This window comes from Amblyraja radiata, chromosome 19 (genome assembly GCF_010909765.2).
Source record: "Amblyraja radiata isolate CabotCenter1 chromosome 19, sAmbRad1.1.pri, whole genome shotgun sequence".
Classification (NCBI taxonomy): domain Eukaryota; kingdom Metazoa; phylum Chordata; class Chondrichthyes; order Rajiformes; family Rajidae; genus Amblyraja; species Amblyraja radiata.
This window is the reverse complement of record NC_045974.1, coordinates 33,098,359-33,119,711: the sequence shown is the minus strand read 5'-3', so window position 1 is coordinate 33,119,711 and position 21,353 is coordinate 33,098,359. Positions and strand designations below refer to the sequence as shown.

The window sequence follows — 21,353 nt, the reverse complement described above, 5'->3', positions numbered from 1 at the left end:
CCCCCACAACCCCCCCCCCCCCCCCCCCCCCCCTCTCCCATATCAACTCCTGTTTGTCAGCTATAAAAACCTGGATGCAACATAACTTCCTCAAACTCAACAGCGATAAGACAGAATTCCTCCTCATAGGCTCCAAAGCCACACTCAGCAAAATCAATAACCCCACTCTCACCATCGACGGCACCACTGTCTCCCCATCTCCCAAGGCCCGCAACCTTGGCGTGATCTTTGATTCCACCCTCTCCCTTGAGCCTCACATCCGCCATGTCATTAAAACCTCCTTCTTTCATCTCTGCAACATCGCCAAACTCAGACCCTCTCTCACACCTCCCGCTGCTGAAAGACTCATCCATGCCTTCATCTCCTCCCGACTGGACTATTGCAACTCACTTCTCCTTGGCATCAGCTCCACCTACATCAACCGACTCCAACTGGTCCAGAACGCAGCTGCCCGACTCATCACCCACACCAAATCCTGGCATCACATCACTCCAGTCCTCAAACAACTTCACTGGCTTCCCATCTCCCACCGGATCACCTACAAAATCCTGATCCTCACCTACAAAGCCCTCCACCATCTGGCCCCCCCCATATCTCACTGACCTCCTCTCCCTCTACCAACCCTCACGGTCCCTCAGATCCACATCAGCCGATCTCCTCTCCATCCACAAGTCCAACCTCCGCAGTTTTGGGGACAGAGTTCCCAGGCTCTGGAACTCCCTCCCCCAACTGATCCGCAATTCCGTGTCCCTCACCATCTTCCAGTCCCGCCTCAAGACCCATCTCTTCACCTCTGCCTATCCTTAGCCCCACGTCCCCCTCCCTTTTCATCTGTGCATTAATTGCCTCATATTGTGTTTTGAATTGTATTCTGTCTTTACTTTGTGTACTAGTCATGTCTCTACTATTTATTTCATTCCCCTTACATGTTTTTCCTCTACCTGCTAAATTTTTGTAAGGTGTCCTTGAGACTCTTGAAAGGCGCCCATAAATAAAATGTATTATTATTATTATTATGTAACAGTGCTATATACAAATTAAGCGTGCATGATCTGTTATTTATCCTATATGGTACATTCCCCTAAATGGTTAAGTTCAATATACTGTTGGGAAAGGAGTGAGATGGATTGTTATGAGAATTCTGGATTTAGGCAGGGCTGATTTTTATACATTGAGTAGTAGATTTTCCAAAGTACACTGTCAAATGTGTTAATGGCACCTTGAGAAGAGAGCAGTGGATTTTATTCAGCATGAATTTAATATGACACAGAACTCTTACATCCATAAGGGGCAAGAAAAATAGTTTGCCAAAAAATGCACTGTGAATGACTGGAGCTGACAGATGGCTTTAAAAAAAACACACAAAAATGTAAAAACTAGCACTGATCCTGATAAATGATGATGAATAACAAAAGGTGACAAAACACAAAGAAGGAACTACAGAAAGGGAGCAGAAAAGCAGCTTGCAAGGCATATTGTAGAGGCACCAAACGGTTGTGAATAAACGGTTTCTTTATTCAGGCATTATAGGTTAGGTATACATGCACGTTTGGTAATCTAACACAAAAGTCATTGTTGCTGCTGCGAGGCATGTCTGTTGACTAGTTCCTGTAGTGTGTGGAGGCTGTCGTCGGCATCATTATGCTGCAGTCATTATGTGTTGGCGGTCGTATCCATAACGCAAAATCCAAAATAACATTTTGGACAGACGGGGTCACCAATGTAGAGACACCAAACGTTGTGAATAAACGGTTTCTTCATTCAGGCATTATAGGTAGGTATACATGCACGTTTGGAACTCTAACACAAAAGTCATTGTTGCTGCTGCGAGGCATGTCTGTTGACTATTGATCTCAAGGTAACTTTCTGCTGATGTGGCAGTACATTCCCCTTAACTCATGACGTCACGTTCCTGCCAAAGCCTGTCACGCGACAGTGCCCGTTCTGATGACGAGGGTTCGACCAGTAAGTGGCCTGACCACCAGGTGGCACCACAATATCAAATATCTTTACAGGAACGATGTGGAGGCTTTGGAGGTGGTGCAGAAGACGTGTAGCAGAATGCTGGCTGGTGTAGAGGGCATTAGCTATAAAGAGAGATTGGACAGACTTGGATTATTTTCTCTGGAACACCAGAAATTGAGGGGTGACCTGATAAAAGTATATAAAATTATGAGAGGCATAGATAGGCTAGACGGTCAGAACCTTTTTGCCAGGGTGTAAACCTCAAAGACTAGAGGGCATAGCTTTAATATGAAAGGGGAAATTTAAAAGAGATGTGCGGGCAAGCTTTTTAGTGGGTGCCGGGCACCTGAATCACATTGCCAGGTTTGGTGGTGGCGGCAAGTACAATAGTGGTGTTTAAGAGGCTTCTAGTTGGGCAAATGGATATGCAGGGAATGGATGAGTATGGAATTATGTGTAGGCAGATGAGATTAATTTATCTTGGCGTCTTGTTTGGCATAGACATTGTGGGCCAAAGAGCATGTTCCATGCTGTACTTATCTATGTTCTATAGCAGTCATGAAGAGTATACTGGCTTTAAAGAATGGAAAATCACAGGATAAAATAATATCAATTTTAACTCTTTAAAGAAGCAAGATGAAAACATTATGTGTTCTGACTGAATTCTTCCAAAATTTCTTGAAACACAAATCATGCTTTTAGATTGTAAAATTAATTGAGTTATTCTATTTTTTTAAAAATCTAAAAGAGGTAAACCTTTAAGAAATTCTAAACATCATCTAAAATGTCCTATCAGGAAACTACTAGGGGTTTATAATTAGTTGACGTCCCTGCTTACCATCACTTCTCTTTTCTAGCTTTCACTCCCCTACTACAATCAGTTTGAAGAATGGTTCTGACGTGGTTCGGTGCCTACCCATTCCTTCCACAGACTGATCCACCAGCATTTTGTGTTTTCTTGAGATTCCAGAATGTGTACGTCCTTGTAACAACTATCTTCAGCTGATCATAGACAGCCAGAATGGATGTGAAAAGGATAGGACATACCCAATGAACCCGAATGAAGTTTTTCAACCAGTGACGAGGAATTTCTACATTGATTGTTTCTATGAATTCCTGTAAGGCATATGATAAAGGTCCTCAGAGAAAACTGTTAATGTCAGAACCATGGTATTTAAGGCAATAATTTATCAGGTCAAAAATAGTGACTACGTATAAGATACAGAGGTGAGATGATGAGCAGCTTCAGAATTGGAAAAGCGTCTTGAAATAAACCATAGTAAAGATTATGCACATTTCTTCAACAAGTAAAGTGAGAAAATGTCTTTACAAACAAAGAGTAGCAGACATTTGGAAATGTCTTCTGCAAGTTACAATTAAATATTCAGTCAATTGTTGATGTAAATATGAGAATTTTTGACATTTGTTAACCAAAACATTTTATGGCATAGACCAAAGGCAGAGATATGGGGCAAGGTGGATATTTAGTATTTGGCCACATACCAGTTATTATTTCATTGAATAGCAAAACCGACTGAAGGGGCTATTTGACTATTACATTCTGATAGGTACAGAGGCTCCCTTTAATTTGCCATCAAATGTCTCACCATACAAATGTGGGGGTGGGTTGGGGGTGGAGGGGGACAAAGAAGGGACTAAAGATATTTATGGGTACTTTGTAACTTTGTCTGTATCTTGTGGCGGCTCTGTGTACTGTGTATGTAGAAAACAAAGAATTTCACTGTAACTTCACAGTACATGTGACAATAAAGTATCCATCCGTCCCCCCATCCTGTTAAAAGTAAAATTAGCACAGATAATTTGTAATTATGAAAGTAAGACCTCAAGCTGATCAGCAATGTCATCAGACAAGCAGTGTGGATTTCTTGCCATCCTCTGGTAATTTTACATTTAAATTGAAAATTGTACCTGATATTCTTATAATACTCCATCATTGGTTTTTATTTTATTAGCATTACTTTTTAACTTTTCTACTGCAAGTATTAAATCAAAAAACTTGACAACTTAACCCACATTTTTCCCACATAATTAAAAAAAAATTATGCTTCAGCTTTGTGTGTCTGAAGAAAAATTTACATTGAATTACATTAACTTTAAGTATTTAGGATCTCACATGTCCCCACATTATATTGCATCTGTTATCTATCCAGCCATTCAACCAGTCCTCTTGTGTTTTCCTGAAGTAATTTACAATCATTCATAGCCTGCTACAATACATGTTCAATTCACTGATCTCCTTCATATTTAATACTACTTTCCTTCAGGTTAATGACCATGCCGTGGCACTCATGTTAATGTGCATGTTGACAAAGTTTCATATAAATGTATGCTGTCTCATTTCTCTGACTTTTTTACAACAATATAAATTTCAGACTACTGTCGAAGGATGAGCTCAAATGTTTATCATCTAATATTTTCATTTGATGCATCTGCACACCCCACATTTCGTACCACATCATGAAATATATTGTTAGAATAATTCAGAAAAATCCATTCTCATAAATGATAGGCCTGAAACCAAGATAAGGCTTCTACGAGGAGGCTGAAATAAAGTGAGTATTTTCCTTTCACAAGTTCCTCTGTGGTAGTGCAGTGAAAATGGCAATTTGGGAATTGCTATGCTCCTCCTGCAGGGTATGGAATGTCATGGAGATTTCTGGTCCCTGAGGGCTACACGTATGGGAAGTGTGGCCAGGTGCAGCTCCTGACTGTGAGGGAACTGGAGCTGCAGCTCAACAACCTCAGGAACTGGAGCTGCAGCTCAACAACCTCAGGAACTGGAGCTGCAGCTCAACAACTGGGAGTAAAAGAGTGTAATAGATGAGTTATAGTGAGGTGCTCATATCTAAGGTACAGGCAGAATGTGCATGCCCATGAAAAGGATCCTGTTTGGGGCAGAGTGGCCTATACAAGTGGAACAGGATGCCCTGAACTGGAGAGGGACCAATATCCTTGCAGAGAGATTTACTGGTGCCACGTGGGAGGGTTTAAACTAGAATGGCTGGAGTTTGGGAGCCAGAATAGAAGTACAGCAAATGGAAGGTCTGAGGAACATAGAGCTTCTAACCAGTCATTCTCAAAGGAAGGACAGGCAGGGAGAGGTTAAGGAATATGGTGAAACTGAAGGCGTGTTTATTTCAACAAAGACTATTGACTATTCTCCAGTCCTCCGGGACCTTGCCCGTGGCTGGAGAAGATACAAAGACTTTTGCCAATGACCCTGCAATATTCTTTCTCGCCTGTGAGCTGGGATAGATCCCATCCACGTTAATGCTCTTCAAGAACCACAACACCACCTCTATCCTGAACTCAAACTACCCTAGCATATTAGTATTCTTCACACCAATCACACTGTCCCTCATGTCCTTCTCCTTGATGAATACAGATGCAAAGTACTTGTTTGGTACATCGCCCACATTCTCTGATTCCAAGCATAAATTTCCTCTTTATCCTTGAGTGGTCCTAAACTTTCCCTGGTCACTCTCTTGCTTTTAATATACATATAAAAGCTTTGGGATTTTCATTGATCTAACTTGCCAATGGCATTTCATGGCCCCATTTCATAACTTCATAAAACATAGGAGTAGAATTGGGCCATTTGACCCATTGAGCCAGCTCCACCGTTCAATCATGGCTGATCTACCTGTCCTTCCTTTGATACTTACAGGTCATAACCTCTACCTTCTATCAGCCTTTCAATTTGCTGACCTTCTGATCTGGTTCCCACTTCCTTCACACTCCAATTTATACCCTCCTGAATAGCCCCTATAAACCCTCCCTGTGAGGATATTGGCTCCCCTCCAGTTTAGATGTAACACATCTCACTTGTTTAGGCCACCTCAGCTGCAGAAGAGATCCAATGGTCCGAAAATTTAAATCCTTGCCCCTTGTGCCAACTTCTCAGCCATGCATTCATCCAGTACTGGGAATAATTTGGAGATTACTACCCTTGAGGCCTTATTTTGTAATCTTGTGCTTAACCATATATTCACTCTGATGTTCCTCATTTCTTTTCCTACCTACATAATTTTTGCCAATGTGCACAACGACTTCTGGCTTTCCCTCACCTTTGAGAATGTTCAGCAGCCGCGCCAATGCATCCTCAATCTTTGCACAAGGGAGTCAAAACACAATGGTTTGTAGGTACTTTATTGTCACATGTACCTACATAAAGTGAAATTGTTTGGTTTGCATGCAATTCAGTAAAATCTTGCCATGCATAAGCACAATCATACATAAGTACAAAAGTGCAATGATTGTAATATAAGAATAGTAGATTACACTGCGGCAGTACCTAAAACACTGCCATGTTTCTGGCTCCATCTTGTATCCTTCAACTTTCTGTTTAAAAAAAATATAGTCTTATCTTGGTCTTAAAGGCCAATTGTCCTCGCAGCGGCACAGGGTAAGTGTTGCAGGTTTCGGCCTGGCCTGGCAATGCTATTGATGTCATTCTACCGCTGCTCCGTGCAGCTGCAGGCCATATTGATTTGCGTGCTTATCCGTCTTCTGTTGGGCCTCCAGCGGCACCCAATCCAGTCCCCCGGCTGCTGCAGGGCCTGCATTGACATATTTACCCGCAAACACATTGCCTTTCGCCTCGTGCAGCTACTGCTCTGTCTCCCTCACCCAACCTTGGAACGCCTAGAGCACCTCTAAAGGTGCGGAAGGCAAGCTCAGGACCTGCTCACCGGCACTGATCCTCTCCTCCCCCTGCTGCCGCTATCTTGAAGGCATTTTATCCAGTTTAGTGCACTATCTTGGAATCCCGTTTGCGACAACAGAATCTCCTGTCTGTCCCCTAATTAACAGAATTAAGAAATGTTAACACTAGTTATTTAAGGCTGATCTATTTACCTGTGGTAAACTATACTGATGCAAGGTGGTATAAGGGTTATGTTGTTGAACATGTAATCCAGAGGCTTTGACTAATAACCCAATGAAGTTGAGTTTAAATCACACCAGAATTTGAATTGAGTCTTTTAATAATCTAGAAATAATAATTTAAGAAATGAATGTGTTCAGATTATTATCAAATCCCAACTTGTTGAGTCATGTCCTTAAAGATGGGTAGTCTGGTGACCATTGATATTGGTTTATTATGTCACATATACCAGGATACAGAGAAATAAATGTGTTTGCATGCTAAACAGTCAAATCATACTACATGAGTACAGTCCAAGCATACACAAGTGCAAAACAAAATATCAGAATACAGAATATATAGTGTAAAAACATTATAGTGTGACAGTTAGAGATGGCACAGAGAGAAAAAAAGTTCAAGTGTCGCTGGTGGGTTAGGAGTTTTTGGTCTACACCTTTCACTTATGAAGGGATCGCTCGGTGGTTTGATAACAGCAGGGAAGAGGCTCTTCCTGAATCTGGTGGTGCGTCCTTTCAGGCTTTTGTATCATCTACCTGACGGGAGATGTGAAAAGTGAGGATGGGAGGCAAAAATGCTCCATGATTATGTTGGCTATTTTCTCAAGGCCGCATGGACTAAATGTGGGAGGCTGGTTTGTGTGATGGACTGGGCTATATCCACAACTCTCTGTAACTTCTTGCGGTTTTGAGCAGAGCTGTTGTCAAACCAAGTTGTGATGCATCCCAATGGGTTGCTATCTACAATGCATCAGTAGAAGTTGGGAAGAGTTGTTGGAAACCACTAAACTTCTTTAGTCTTCTGAGGAAGTAGAGTTGTTGATGTGCTTTCTTGACTGTAGCCTCAAGGTGATTGTTCCAAGACAAATTGACTATGATGTGTATTCCTGGGAACTTAAAGCTCTTAATCATCTCCCTATGCTAACTGGCCATATATACCACTCTGTTTCCTAGATCCTTCGTCTTGCTGACATTGAGCGAAAGGTTGGTTGTCCTGATACTTATTTTTCCTTCCTGTACTCCATCGCGTCATTGTTTGAAGTCCGTTCCAACACACTGGTGTTATCTGCAAACATATAAATAAAGTCAGAGCAGAACAGTTATGAGTGTATAGGGAGTATAGTAAATGGCTGAAAATGTATCTGTTGGGCACTGATGTTGGGACCGGCCTACCATCACGTTTTCAGAAAAAAGGTCACCACCACCTTTACAGACCACTTAAGAATGGCTATAATTGTCAGCCTTGCCAAGTGTAAAAAAAAGAATTAAAAAATAGGATTTACGGTCGTTTTCTCAACAATGTTCACAGATAAAGCATATTGCACTTAACTGTTTGGAGTGCAATTTGTTGGTTTGGGTACAGTTCTTTGTAAACAAGGTTTGATTTCTAATTTTCACAGAAGTGATTTTTAAATGAATATTACATTACTGAATATTACTGAAGAAGGGTCTCCACCCAAGACCTCATTCATTCCTTCTCTCACGAGTTACTACCTGTCCCGCTGAATTACTCCAGCATTTTGTGTCTATCTTCGGTGTAAACCAGCATCTGCAGTTCCTCCCTACACATTACATTCAATATCTTTGCATTTCTTCACTATAAAATTCTAGACCAAAGCTTTGGTTGAACAGCCAATTTGCTTTGAAGACATAAGGGACTTGAATTTTGAACAATTAGACAATTTTGGGTCAGTTAAACAGTTCTGCCTTACCTCTTTCACAAAGAAATCTGCAACATATTTCGCAAGAAATTTAACAATGATTAGAATACTACTTTGTATGTTTGCGATGATTTGTTTTTTCCACGATCCTGCCTTACTTTTTACTCTAGTTTATTTTTAACATGAATATGTCTTAAAGGACTATTTCTCTCTAAGAGTGCCCGAAACCTACATCTAGGTAAATTCTCTTCTTGCACACTGTAATTCTAAATAAATAAGGTGTGGAGTTACAGAGTGCTAGTAGGATGGCCTGAAACTATGAAAGGCCATCATTCTTGGTGGGAGAGGTAAATAAGTAGCCAACTTACCCACAAAGCACCCTACCCACACTGATTCTTAATTTTAAACTAGAATTTGGAATATAACTTTTCTTTCACAATTTCCTGCGGCTGAATGCTTGCCATGACTGGCCCAAAGAAGCCATTAGACACGCTATATAAAATGTCTACCACCCCTCGGGCTTCTTGGGAGCGATCATGTGCATTTTGTTACGGCCTGTGTTTTTGTTGTCTTGTATTCATTTATCCCAACAGTGCATTGAATGGCAGGCATGCATTATGTGAAAATGCATTAAACTGGCAGTCTAATTAAAAACCTTGTTAAATTTTCATAACTAAATTGATCGGTCAATTATTCATGATGCAATTATTGTTACATTCATATAATTTACACATTGTTTGGTACAAGAATTCAAATTTCAAGCATCAGAACAATCAGGTGTACTCCATAAAAGCAGACTTCATTAATACTGGCAGTTTCGCTGAGGCATAGTACTTTTATAAGATGAAATAGACTGCGTTTACAGAGTAAAAATATGAAGTACTGCATGGATTCCTGATTCAGGATGAGCTATATTCAGATGATACTTTTATAGTTTGAGTTCACATTTCACAAATTTTGAAATGTAAAGTTGGATTCTTAAACAGATTTTGAATGCCATTTCGGCAATTACTGAAATTGACAGTAGTCTTCTGCCTCTAATTTCTTACATTTAAAACATAGCTGAAATGATTGTTGAAAGTAAAAATATGTGCTGATAGTACAGATAAACTGGTGTCTGCATTGGAATGATCAAATTCAGAATAAGTTCATACTTGTGCTTGGTTCACTTTCCAATGTAATTATGATCAGTTTGTCTCGTACTGTGAATATAGTCCATAAATAGTGCCTCCATCTAATTTAAGTGCATTGAGAAAAATTGTGTTTTACAAGCCATATAATTTGAGATCTGCAATTTAGAAAAAATAAGAGAAATTAAACTATCAGCTAACAATATTGCTGCACACTTTTGCTCTGAAAATACCCAACTAATCATTTTGATAATGATGAGTAGCTTTCTACAATGAGACCAAAAACATGGATCAATATGATGTTTCCAGTGGAATTTAGCTCCACTGATTTTTCCCATTAAATGTAATTGGGTTCTGAATAATCACCACATGATGGCCTAAGTTTATTATTGACACTGTTATTTTCAAATCATATGTTAATAGAAACTTTAAACTGCGTGCTTCACCTTGAAATACCCTGTGAATATTACTCTCATGTTTATTTTTTTCAGACATCATTTCCTGCCAGAGATGGACCCAGAAGTATTGAATGGGGGCCGTGTTCAACTGATGGTAAGAACTTTTTTTCCAGCTTGGTGCTGAGGAAATTCAATATTCTTGGTCTTTGTCATGATATATAATTTCTTGTTAATTTGCAGTTCAGTCTTGTTTTTAAATGTTTATTTGAACTGATCATTTATTTTATTTATATTTTAAATGTTATATGCACTTTACAAATATGGTGGTTATTTTTACTTAGGATTAACTCATGGATTTATTTTCAGAATGCTCGTGTGGAAGTTTTAAGAGTTTAAAGAGCAACAATCTGAAATAAGCCTCTGTGAACCAATAATGAATTGCATGCTTTACCACCCATGGAGTCGCAGTAATTCAATGAAATGTATAAACAGTTTCCATGTTCAAAAAATTAACAATTTGCATGCAGAACAAATAATTTACTTTTGCTTTGTGACTTCAGGCAAGTCCTATTGGCAGAGAAGGCTCCGACTTAGATTTGGTCTCTGTAACTAGTGGTAATACTATAAGCCAACAAAGTGACAGATTCAAGATTAATCGTTGGCATTCGTCAGGATCTACAAGTAAGTCAGCATTCCTAATCCTTCAGAATTGCTACTCATAATGTAAATGCTGAGATGTGATAGGTATTGGATTTTTTTCACTTAATTACTCTCTGGAAGCTGAATAATTCCTAACACTTATTTTCACTAGGAGTGCAGCATTAAATTGTTTTGCAAGTAAGTATGTGCTGGAATAGTTTTAGTTTGTAGAAGAACAGCGTGGAAAAAGGCCATATGGCCCACCGAGTCCGCTCTGACCAGCGATCCCTGTAAACTAGCACTATCCTACACACTAGGGGCAATTTACAATCTTTTACCAAGCCAATCTACATATAAACCTTTACGTCTTTGGAGCATGGGTGGAAACGGGAGCACCCAGGGAAAACCGACGTGGTCACAGGGAGAACGTACAAACTCCGTATGGACAGCACCCGTAGTCAGGATCGAACCCGGGTCTCTGCTGCAAGGCAGCAAGTCTACCGCTGCGCCACCATGCCGCACTTTATCTTTACTTCACTGAGTACCAGAAATTTATAATCATTGTACCACTCAAAATGTTAAAGTGACAGACGTACAGGTAAATGCCCTGTGAGGTTCTGGCACATTCAAACAACAAATGATTTTATTGATCACTACAATAATCTATAGTTTGAATAGAAACGTTTCAGGTGCCTTCTATGGTCAGAGAAACTCTTCAAACATTTTTCAAGACTGAAAGAGCTGACTGAAAAATGTTTCCTGCATATATGATGTAATATAAGCCCCCAAATATCACTTCAAATCTGAAATACCTTTAAAAGAATAAAACAATACACATGTTATACTCATTGTATGGATTTTTGATTGAAACCATATTGAACTTCTATTTGTAGACATGCTGTCAAATGCCTATATGTGTAAAGACGACCCGATTATAGTTCGTATCTTTTAGTACTATACATTATTCAAGGATAAAATATACACTACCATTTGGGCTACCTACTTCCGTAAACTTTTGGGCTTTCTGTAATGAGACAGAACCAAGACTGTTTTACCAAAAGACCTGTTAAAGATCCCATCTTTTTAATTCTCCATCCAGTTGATTGTACAATTTGTAAGCCATTCTTGAATTTAGGTTTGGGTTTTGTTTTATTATTGTTATGTGTATAGAGGTACAGTGAAAAACTTTGTTTTTCATGTTATTCAAACAGATCAAATATACTATACATAAGTACAATTGTCAAACTTAAGTGCAACAGATAGAGTGAAGGGGAAGATACAGTGTGTGGAATATAGTTGAATATGTATCCAATTAATATAAGGCTTATCGATCATAAGTCTTTTCAATTGGACTTTCCTGCCTTATTAAGTGTTGGAATTATTTGAACCATGGTTCAGTTCATATGAACAACTGCAGACCACATCTCTCCATGCCATGTGTGAATAACATCAGGGCCTGCATTTATGTCCTTAATGGGCCTGTCCCACTTTGGAGACTTTTTAGGCGACTGCAGGAGACTATGCAGTCGCCACATGGTCGCCACATGTTCGCGGGTGGTTGCCGGGGAGTCGCCTTCATGATCGTGAGGAGTTACCGCATTCTGGGAACTAGTCACGGCCTCATTATGGTCGCCATGAATTTTTCAACATGTTGAAAAATTAGCGGCGACTAGATTGAAGCCGACATGGAGAGTAGCGAGAATTCTAGAGCTGTAGATGGGTCGCCAGGAAGTCCTAATGGGTTGCCAGGAGGTCAAAGTTTCTCGGAGGTTCTCGTAGGTTGCAGCCGGTGTTGACCGGTGAATTTCATTGGCTCATTGGGAAAAAAAAGTTAAGCAGTAGTTTTCAGAACAAAGGATAACCGACCGGTAATGTTAAATGTCCACCGAGCTTCACAGCCTTGTATCTCTGGCTTCTTAAACGTTGTCTTCACTCCTTCTCCCCCCTCTCCTCCCCTTTTTTAAAGGACTGTGCTTTAGCCGTCTTTTTACACCACCAACCTTCCTGTTCATCGCGGTGTGTGTCTGTTTCTCCTTGGCTTTGCACCATGTGAATATGGGTCAAGTCTTTTGCCGACTTTGCAGTCATGCCTTCACGAGTCTGGCACCAGCTTGATATTTTAAGATTTTAGATGAGGTTTGGCCGACCAAGTTAAACCTAATATGTTACTGACACAAAAGTCATGAGTCCATCACATTTTTAATGTTGCTGCCTAAAACACGTCACAGTTACTGCTAAAAGCTAAGGCCAGGACCCGATTACTCATAGTTTCCCTACTAACATGTGTAGCAAAACAGTTGTTTCCTATGCAAGCACATCTCTCATCTGTCCTTCACTTGAAGATATATTACCATTAAATCATTGCATATCTTGGAATTTAACCCCTGTCCCCACTCTTTTACATATATTTGTAATTCAGTTGCTCTTGCAATTGTTCCCCGCAACACCTCAATATAATAGGCCAGTTGATTAACAATGTTGGTTTGACTGCTAATTTATTTAAAAAGTAATAAGTAAAGGTGAGGTCTCCCATTCCAGATAATAATAATTACATCTGACTATCAAAGCTGAAGAGATAAAGTGGAGATGTTTCTTCTAAAGTTTTCATACAATGTTTTAATGGTCCGGCATATTTAGAAATCCAGAATGTGATGAGTATTGATTCATCACTTGGTTCTGCTCAGGTTTATGTTACAGCTATTTTGATTTGTGATTCTGTCTTGGCATGTGATCGACCAGGTCTTTTTCTCAATGTCCTTCAGTGAAAATGCTCCAGTTTTATTTGCTTGGGGATTAAGTAGCATGATTTTGTTTTTTCCTCAGTTTGACGGATAACAACTATTCCTTCCCAGATCACATCAAAATAATTGGTGCATAATACACTTTGAACTACAAAGTAGACTACAAAGTATACAGGGTATATATAAAGTATGCAGGGAAGCACAGTGAGGGCAGCATAGTGGCTCAGCAGGAGAGTAGCTGTCTTACAACGCCAGAAACCCAGGTTCGATCCTGACTGTTGATGCTTTCTGTATGGAATGTGCACTTTCTACCTGCGACTGCGTGGGTTTCCTCCAGGTGCTCCGGTTTCCTCCCACACTCCAAAGACGTGCAGGTTAGTAGGTTAATTGGCTTGTATAAATTGTCCCTAGTACAGTGCCCTCCATAACGTTTGGGCCAAAGACCCATCATATATTTATTTGCCTCTGTACTCCACAATTTGAGATTTGTAATATAAAAAAATCACATGTGGTTAAAGTGCACATTGTCAGATGATCAGGTGATCGTTGGTGCGGAAGAACCTGTTTCCACGCTGTATCTCTAAATCAAAGCTATATATATATGCAGTATATGCAGTATAATGTGGATAAATGTGAGGTTATCCATTTTGGTGGCAAAAACAGGAAAGCAGACTATTATCTAAATGGTGGCCGATTAGGAAATGGGGAGATGCAGCGAGACCTGGGTGTCATGGTACACCAGTCATTGAAAGTAGGCATGCAGGTGCAGCAGGCAGTGAAGAAAGCGAATGGTATGTTAGCTTTCATAGCAAAAGGATTTGAGTATAGGAGCAGGGAGGTGCTACTGCAGTTGTACAGGGTCTTGGTGAGACCACACCTGGAGTATTGCGTACAGTTTTGGTCTCCAAATCTGAGGAAGGACATTATTGCCATAGAGGGAGTGCAGAGAAGGTTCACCAGACTGATTCCTGGGATGTCAGGACTGTCTTATGAAGAAAGACTGGATAGACTTGGTTTATACTCTCTAGAATTTAGGAGATTGAGAGGGGATCTTATAGAAACTTATAAAATTCTTAAGGGGTTGGACAGGCTAGATGCAGGAAGATTGTTCCCGATGTTGGGGAAGTCCAGGACAAGGGGTCACAGCTTAAGGATAAGGGGGAAATCCTTTAAAACAGAGATGAGAAAAACTTTTTTCACACAGAGAGTGGTGAATCTCTGGAACTCTCTGCCACAGAGGGTAGTTGAGGCCAGGTCATTGGCTATATTTAAGAGGGAGTTAGATGTGGCCCTTGTGGCGAAGGGGATCAGAGGGTACGGAGAGAAGGCAGGTACGGGATACTGAGTTGGATGATCAGCCATGATCATATTGAATGGCGGTGCAGGCTCGAAGGGCCGAATGGCCTACTCCTGCACCTAATTTCTATGTTTCTATGTTTCTATATATAAAGAAAGAAGCACCCTTGATCTCAAACATGAATTCGAATTATTTCCCCAGATTGACCTGCTTCCAACAATTTTTGGATTTTGCTTTTGTTTTAAAGACCATTTTGGATTCTCTGTGTCACTCAGAAAATTGGTCTGTGCCATTAACATAATCGGCTGTCTTTCCTTTGGACCACTGCAAAACGCAAACCACATGGCATTGTTGTGCAGCAGGTGGAGCTGAGGTCTTCCCATTCCACTGACTGGGTTTCAAACCTGACATGCAATCCCACATCCCAATGCCATGCACATTAATAGTTAGTTAGCCACTATAATTTGGTCCTGAGGTATAGGTGAATGGTATAGGTGAGTGGTAGGATCCGGGGGAGACGATGAAAATGTAGAGATAATAAAAATGGGATTATTGTAAATACCTAATGGGTAATGTACATTCATTACATCATAGGGTCATTTTCTGTGCTTTATGACTTTGATTTATGGGGATGACCTCTGTTGGGATGCATTGTCTCGAAACTTCATTACCGAACTGAAAAGGCTACAGGTTAAACAATATACCTACCTGTGTTATCTAACCCTCTTCTCTTCCCCTGTGTTCAAACAATCTCTCAGCCATTCCCTCACTATGACAACCCAGCTAAACCAGCATATGTCAAAAAAGTGAAATAATTCCATTTGGAGGAATAGTACTTTACTGTTCATTTAACTTTGTAATTAATTTATATTTATTTCATTCATGGGACCCCGTTTGTTATCTTTGCACGCTATTGCTGGTAGAAAGTATACAACTTTAGAAAACAAATTATCAAAGTCCAATAATGGCCTATTAAAAAAATGCTTGCAGCAGTGTATGTTTAAAAAAAATATTTTATCCATTTTTAGGATCATCTAATGGTGTTATTGAGTAAAAAATTAAAGAGCCAACATAAATTAAGTTGAAGTATTTTATTTAATTTCCATAGCAATTGCTGGATTGTGTCCATATTCTAATGGTATTGTTATGTTTGTAAGGTAACAGAATGTGGTTGATATAGTGTATATGGACTTTCCAATGACATTATGGATGACCACGTCATATTAGCAAAATTGAACCTCGATTATGTGAATAGTATGATATGAATATAACATTGGTTAAGAACAGAAAACAGAGGAACTATGAATAGATCATTAGATAGGATGAGATGGAAGAGGTTAACTGTGATATTGTGCAGAGATCGAAGACCTTTATCTGGGCATAATTCAAATATTGCAAATGAAACATAATTCATGTGTATTGAGGACATGATGACAATAGTGACATATTTTAGGAAACGGTGGACGGACAGGTAAAATCAATTAGTACATGTTTGATGCAGAGAAGTGTGAAAATATAATTTTGGTAGGGAAAGAAAGCAGGCATTATGAATTAAATTGCATTATTATTGATGAAGTTTCAAGAAGGGAGAGACCACATTTGCAAATCTTTGAAGTGCACTCTGGAATCTCAGAAGTTAGTTTTAAAAGCTTTTATTAACAGATAAATGGTAAACAGAACTAATAAAAGAATGCTAAAGCTGGCTAGGCCAAAGATCAAGTATTCATAATTAATTCTAATCATCATATTTTCAAGAAGAAATTCAAACTCCAAGATTCAATGCAATGAGATCTACGAAAATGCTAACAGTACAGGGGACCAGTTATTTTGTGTAGCTGAGTTCATCTCCATGGGCCTAAGATATGTGAGGAGATTTGGTAATGTTTACAAAATCATACATGGTTTGGCAAAACGAATGAAGAGAAGCTTCATCCAATGAAGAGATCTCCGTCTCTGAACCATGCAGATTTAAGGTGCTTGTCAAAAGACTCTGCTCCATTCTTCCATAATTCTATGTAGTAGTTTTTAAGCAAACGTGGAAGTGGAAAGGAAGTCAAAAACAGATAGGTTGCTGTATGAAAAGTGATCAAAACAATGGTGTAAAGGAGGGCTGATGGAACAGGTTAAAGAAACCAGAGGTGGGTCCGAAATGCTGGAACAACAATAGAATTACTTCAAGCGCCTGTTGTCTGAAACTACAAATTAACAATCTAGCTTTCAACATCTATCTTTTATTTGAGCTACTTAAGTCAGCTTTAAAATAAATCTTGATTTGCACAACTATTTGAGTAAAGAATTGCTTCCTGGCATCACCACTGAACAATCTAGCTCTAATTTTAAGTATGTCCCTTTGCTTTGGTTGGTCACACCAGAGAAAATGATTTCTCTTAATTTACCCTATTGAACCCATTTATCATGTTAAAGAACCCAGTTGCATCATCACAATCTTCCACACAAAAGTTAATACAGACTTAGTTTCTTCAAACTGCCCACAAAACTCTTACAGTCTCGGTTTCATTCACTTGAATCTGCATTTAACCATTCCATGACCAATATATACTCTTTCTGAAGTGTGATGGCCAGATCTACAATAATATTGTGAATACTCCAGTCTAACCAGAATTTCAAATATCTGCACAATAACTCCCACCCCTTAGCATTGCAGCCCATTCAAAATGAAAGCTGGCATTCGATTAGCTGCTTTAAATAGTTTTTATTGACTTCTGTACCTGGGCGCATTCCTTTCTCAGAGGAGCACAAGCCTCCATCACATATTTTAATCTGATCACAATTCAATGAAATGCTTTGCAACATTCTTCTGCTTTACAGTTGCCTCTGACATATTGAAAAGAAGGGGAAAAAATTAGGTTTTATTGATTCTTTTATCGGTCAGGCATTCCAACATGTGTGGTGATATCTGATAGAAAAATACCATTAAATTAAATAATTCAATGAAAATCTCGCTGCTGGTGATGATTTAAGATTGAATAGAAGAGAAAATAAACATTTTGATGTTTTCAGACTGATTTAGGTATTTCCCTTGTATGTATTCATTTTACTAATTTTAAATAATCATTATAAATGGTTCATTAATATATAGCAGATCTGGCAGTGAGACAACGATTTTCATTAACTTTTCGGTGGAGGTTGTGAATTTTGAATATAGGCATAATTATGATGCCTCCCCTACAATCAGTATTACTGATTAAAATGCAGAAACTGTTAATAATTATGCTGTTAACCACCCTGGGGAAATCTTAATAAGACTATAAATAGTGAAAGCAGCACCAACCCTACTCCAATTGTGACTGAATAGACATCTTTGAGAATGTTAAATGAAAATTTCCTCGAAGTGGAATTAAAAAAAAGAATTGAGTGAGACTAAAAATACAATTTGTCTGTTAATCAGTGATTTTTCTGGCACCGATGCTCCAGCCTCCTTAATACATGGGGTCAGGTTTGATCTATTTAAAATTCATTCTGATGTGTAGACGAAGACTTGAGCTTGCTGATGCTCTTTCTTTCCTCGAAAAGGCAGCTGTAATTGTTTGAAAAGGTCATTCCACGGACACAGAAAAAAAACTGAAGCATGACAGGAAATAGCAAGCGACCTATTTTAAAAGAAAGCTGCCCTTCTGCAAGGATTTTCCTTCAGGTCTTGCTTGACAAAGATACTATACAAGAAGAAAAGCACAGGCATCTCTGGCTGTATTATATAGGGTTTTAAAATACACTGGTATTTCATTCGACTCTTTCCTTGGTTCTGACAAATTGGTTTTGATTTTGACATAACATAAATCTTTGTCAAAACTATGATGCGTTTTATTTGCTGGTTTGAAGAATGTTGTCCCAAAAGTTGTAGGTGGTTTCTCCTATTGTAAGAGGTATTGTGTATATCTATCTCGATACACTTAATAAAATCAAGACCATTTTATAACTTACAGTTCAATAAACTGGTTAGAAGAGTTTTTTTTGTACCAATTAATGTCTAACCCCCTCACTCCCCTTAAATAGAACAAGCTTCAAGTTTTGTAGTGCATTATAACATGAGCAGATTTTTTAATGATCAGATATGCAGTATGTTTCTATAGTTCAAGATACTCTTTTTAACATTAATTTCTAAACAATATTTAAAGTATTCTACACTAAAGGTTATCCATGGTATCTGACATCACAGCATCACTGCCCACTAAACATGTCATTTCCCTGGGATTTTTGCAATGCTGAACATCTTGCTTCGGTGAAAAGGGAATAAAGTAAATTCTCTCTTTATGCATCAGCTATTGGGTATTATGTCATGAATTAAAATACATAGGTATGTAAAACAATTATGTTTGTTCTAACAATATATTTGCAGTTACAAACAAATGTCACTGTTATAAAGACCTTTGCATTTTAATTCATGGCATAATGGGTATATTTGCAGTTGTATATATGCATTTTTCAAATCTGTCAAAACGACTAGTAAATAATGTGTAAAATATGCAGATAAATACCTTCTATTACAGTTTAACTAACATGTTCATTTTTTTCTTAAAACAGAAGCCACTGTGCCACCAAAGAGTGGCTCCCAACCTTTGAAGCAGGAACGCATGTCCTTTCGCGATAATCAAATGCGTCTCAGTACAGGTTGGGGAACTGGGAAGAAGAGAGGAAAACCATCCTAATCATTACCTGTTTTCATGGGAACTGTGTTAACAAGTAAACAAATATGTCTACTATCATTAAGGTTATGCCACTAAAGATTAAAATATTTAGCATGTTTGGCTAGAAATTTTGATTATATTTGCAAATGTGGGTCATTTTACTTTAGTGAGATTAGTTGTTTGACAGAGCTGTTGAACAAAATAATGACAAATTCATTATGGAAATACTGTTCATTGTTATGTTCTTTTATTGTGATACATATTGATTTGTGGAATTTTGTAGTCTCTACCAGTGATTTTCACAAAAACAATAAAACTAACATATTAACGCTTGTAATTCTTATGTCCAGCTATAATAACACACTCAATAACCCATTGCACCTAATTCATATGAAAAATAATATTTCAGAATACATTAAAAGATTTCTGGATAACATGAATAATTTGTCGTAAGTTTCTTCAAACCATGATTTTGTTTGTAGCTGTCCATAATCCATTATTTAGGGAACATTCTTCACCTAAAGTAAAACTATTAATGTACAATAAAATCAATATATTATCCTGAATCATATGATAGTATGTCATTACTGTTCAACAATTTGTGCCCTTAAATCAAATAAGCAACTGAACCAACATTTCCCTATTTTTCTTAATAATAGCTCTTCTGACACCTTAATTGAAGGAATACACTTCTTTTTAATTATAACTTTGTAGATTAAAGGTATTGCTATGGAGGACCAATACCTAAATTTAAAATTGTGCCTGTGGTGAATGCTAAACCCATTACTTCTATGCTTCTTACATATAACTTCATTCTTTTCAAGAATTATTTCGTAATGAATTGAGGTTTTTTTTCTGATTGAACTGAGCTATTTTGTACTGTGACACTTTCCTATATTTTACTGTTCTTTAAATTTGTGCTGTGAGTGTATTCAGGGCATTTTGTGGCACACAGTGGGTGTTTCATTGTTTAATTGGGTGCTTTATTTAAAGAAAAATGACTATAAATAACTAATTTAAAATGCAATCTCAAATGGTTTCAGCAACAATAATCTGTTGTTAAGAGGATCTTTTCAGAACATAACATGTTTTGTTTAATTATATTACAGGAAACAACCGCTTATGTTTAAACATGGCAAGGCTCTCTCCATTTGAGTTTTCTTTTATTCCTTTTCAGCATATTTGAGTATATTTGTATTGTTTTAGAATTGGCATAAATTCAGGCTTCTGGTATTTGTGCTTCAATGAAAACTACAATTAGAAGAAAAATGATGAAGGAAGAGAGGGTACCAGGATGACGCTGAAACAAATGTGCTGCAAAAATAATCAGAATAATGAGATCTATTTTTTTGTGTGGGATGAGATGTAAATTGCTCGGACTGAGAATCATGTAGGACTTGTCTTTTAGGAAACTGGGATTTTGATAGTGTAATTCCACTAGGAATGAAAGGAATGCAACTAATGGAACAATAAATGTAGGCGTACTGGTCTTAACCCAGGGTACATCATTAGAGGCACGTTTGCTTGAAGAAGGGTCCCGACCCGAAACGTCACCCAATCTTTTTCTCCAGAGATGCTGCCTGACCCGCTGTGTTACTCCAGCATTATGTGTCTGTCTTAGCCTATAGCCTTAGTTAGACTGCGTACGCTTGGATATATAGGCTCACCTTCAAGAAAATCAAAGATATTTCAGTGGAAACATGACTGATTTACACTTGGCGTGAACCTGCGCCGGAGCAAAGCTAGAATGCAAAATCATCTAATTTCGATATACAGTCGATATGCCAGTTATTTCCCTTTACTGATAGCGACTGTCTTAGGGTTCTTTGCAACATTTAATAAAGATTTAACCTCTGCTTTGCAGTGCCTCAGCATTTAGTGCCTTGTCTCCCTCTCCCCTGAGCCAAGTGTCAAAACAATATTAAAAAAACATACTATTAAAATACCATTAAAAGTCTGAAAAAGAGTCACCCA

General features: G+C 38.4%; 1 protein-coding gene across 3 annotated transcripts in view; it reads left to right on the top strand.

Moving 5' to 3' along the window:
• The window catches only part of lrriq1 (leucine rich repeats and IQ motif containing 1), a 164,188-nt gene extending 144,369 nt beyond the window's left edge, over positions 1-19,819 (top strand). For all 3 annotated transcript variants that reach the window (XM_033038198.1, XM_033038197.1, XM_033038199.1), the window contains exons 25-27: positions 10,150-10,210; positions 10,617-10,737; positions 19,276-19,819. In XM_033038198.1, coding sequence (XP_032894089.1) covers positions 10,150-10,210; positions 10,617-10,737; positions 19,276-19,400 — 307 coding nt within the window. In that variant the 3' untranslated portion in view covers positions 19,401-19,819. The remainder of the gene's footprint in view (positions 1-10,149; positions 10,211-10,616; positions 10,738-19,275) is intronic.
• Positions 19,820-21,353: the final 1,534 nt, after the last annotated feature.